This window comes from Neofelis nebulosa, chromosome 8 (genome assembly GCF_028018385.1).
Source record: "Neofelis nebulosa isolate mNeoNeb1 chromosome 8, mNeoNeb1.pri, whole genome shotgun sequence".
Taxonomy (NCBI): Eukaryota; Metazoa; Chordata; class Mammalia; order Carnivora; family Felidae; genus Neofelis; species Neofelis nebulosa.
This window is the reverse complement of record NC_080789.1, coordinates 60,083,857-60,086,312: the sequence shown is the minus strand read 5'-3', so window position 1 is coordinate 60,086,312 and position 2,456 is coordinate 60,083,857. Positions and strand designations below refer to the sequence as shown.

General features: G+C 49.1%; 1 protein-coding gene across 1 annotated transcript; it reads right to left on the bottom strand.

The window, feature by feature from the left end:
- Nucleotides 1-1,199: 1,199 nt before the first annotated feature.
- LOC131483821 (olfactory receptor 10P22-like) lies at nucleotides 1,200-2,240 on the bottom strand. The gene has a single exon (XM_058682212.1). It carries the CDS (start codon nucleotides 2,238-2,240, stop codon nucleotides 1,200-1,202), a length of 1,041 nt encoding a protein of 346 aa, XP_058538195.1.
- Between the last annotated feature and the right edge of the window lie 216 nt (nucleotides 2,241-2,456).

Here is a 2,456-nt window from a genome sequence, read left to right as displayed (position 1 = left end):
CTATCATATAGTTTAGTAAAGTGGAAAATAAAGGTTATAGAACAACCTAGACAATAAAATCCCATTTTTAGTTTTTAAAAATATGTTTATATACATATATAGAGGGAAACCAGAGTACAATAATTTCCCAAGAACATTAACGTCAAAATGGTAATAGTTATTTTCTTTTCTTCAGAATGTAAAATTTTCTGCGATTAATAGTGTTAATTTTGTAAACTGAAAATCAATGCTATTTTAAAGGCCCCATTTATTGTGTCTTGAGAATGATTTCCCTGTTTATACTGGCCCCTCCTGTGGCTTATTGCTGAAAGTAAGTTAACGAACAAGCAAGAACTGGCTTCCCAAGAAAAGTAAAATGGTGCCAGGTCTCTCTATCCAGCATATTAAGGTGGACTCCAAGTAGAAATAGTGGACAGTTTACAAGAAACAAAGGCATCATCTTGGGAGTCAAGGGGCCAGACTGGACCTTTTGATCGGTCAGGGGAGAGAAATCATATGTGCATTTTTACCTTAGAACCAGAGGAGAAAATAGAGAGCAAGTCAGGCAGCAGGTGAGAAGGAAGCTAAGTAGAAAATATTAACATCTCAGGGATCCCAGGATGACAGTTGTAAATGAGCAAAGTACTAGGCAGATGCTTCCAGACCTAAAGCAACACCAAGCAAGACTTGGCACCTGAGCTTCTGAGCCAGACAAGCTACGCCCTGCCTCTGTTCCTTCCCTGCCAACCCAGTCACACAGATCAGACCTTGCACCTGGACTGAAAGAGCTCCTGCTGTACGAAAGGCAACTGATATGAGTGAGAAAGGCTTGCAATGAGGAGTCTGGGAGAAGAGAGTTATCACCAGGAAGCATGGTCCCACACAGTGCCTTGAACCGCAGAAAAGAGCAGAAATTGCTCAATTATCGCACAAGATGCACAACTTGAGGCACAACTGCCCTCTTTCCTCACCCATCCCTCCAGTGTATGTTTTTGCAGCTCTGCACCTACAAACAAGACAGGTCAAGGCCATAAGAGGAGACCCCAGAAGCAGAGCTCTGAGAAGCATGTCAGTGGCTTGGGCCCTCGAACTGGGCAGGCCAGGGAACCTCACACTCACAATGCAGAGCAGACCAGATCCCTGGGGACCAAGGGTCCTAGCTTCTCCCTCCTCTGAAAACATCCAAGGATCAGGCCCTTATCTTCAATAACTCAAGGGAATCAAGGGCTCCAAAGGTATCTCTTCACAAGCCGCCTCATTGCCCCTGTAACCTCCTTGTTCCTCAGAGTGTAGACAAAAGGGTTGAACACAGGAGTGACAACTGTGTAGAAGAGAGCAAGGATCTGGTCCGTGTCCTGAAAGGAGCCTGCCCAAGGCCTCATATATGCAACAGTCCCAGTCCCAAAAAAGAGTATGACCACAAACAGGTGGGAGGAACAGGTAGAGAAGACTTTTCGACGTCCCTGGGATGTTGTGACCCCAAGGAGGGTGGCAAGGATGCAGGCATAGGAGGCTACGATCAGTAAGAAGGGGGTCAGGATAAAGGCTACTGTGACGGCAAGATTGCCCACTTCGCCCCAGAAGGTGCTGGCACTAGCCAGCCTCAGCACAGGCAGGATGTCACAGAGGAAGTGGTGGATTGTGTTGGCACCACGGAAGGGCAAAGTGAAGATGAAGAGGGAGTGAGTGGTGCCTGTAATGATGCCCATGAGGTAGGAGGCCCCTGCCATGCTCACACAAGCTTCCTGGTTCATCAGAGTGGTATAATGCAGCGGCCGGCAGATGGCAGCGTAGCGGTCATAGGCCATGGCAGTGAGCAAGCAGCATTCAGCAATGCCAAAGAGGGCAAAGAAATACAGCTGGGTGAAGCAGCTGGCAGGTGAGATGGTGGGGCAGGAGGCGAGGAGATCAGCCAGCATCCTAGGCACGACGGTTGTGGTGTAGAGGATTTCCACTGTGGAGAAGTGGCGAAGGAAGAAATACATGGGCAAGTGCAGGGCAGGGTCTGCCAGCGTGAGGAGGATGATGAGGGAGTTGCCCAGCAAGGTGACCAGGTAGATGCAAAGCACCCCCCAAAACAGAGGACCCCGAAGGGGACCAAAACCCGAGAACCCCAGCAAAACAAACTCAGTTACTGCTGTGCCATTGCCACTACCCGTATCCTCAAGTCCAGACTGGAAGAAGGAGCCGGGCAGGGGCTCATGCAGCACCAGAAGGCAGCCAGGCAAAGGCAAAGGCTCCTGCTGCAGCAGGAAAGGCATGAAATAGTCTACAAGAACATTCCAGTTACCAGGAATGAGATGCGTGAGCACCTGAGCCGGTAGCAATTCCCTCCCAGAAACTCCCTCAGAACAGAAAGAAGACAAACCAGAGGAATAGAGGGAGAATGGCAGGCCTTCCTTAAGCCTGGGAACTGGAAAGACATCAGGGTGGTCCTTCTATTCACTGAGTTCTGGGTTCGAGGAGCAAAGAGCTGG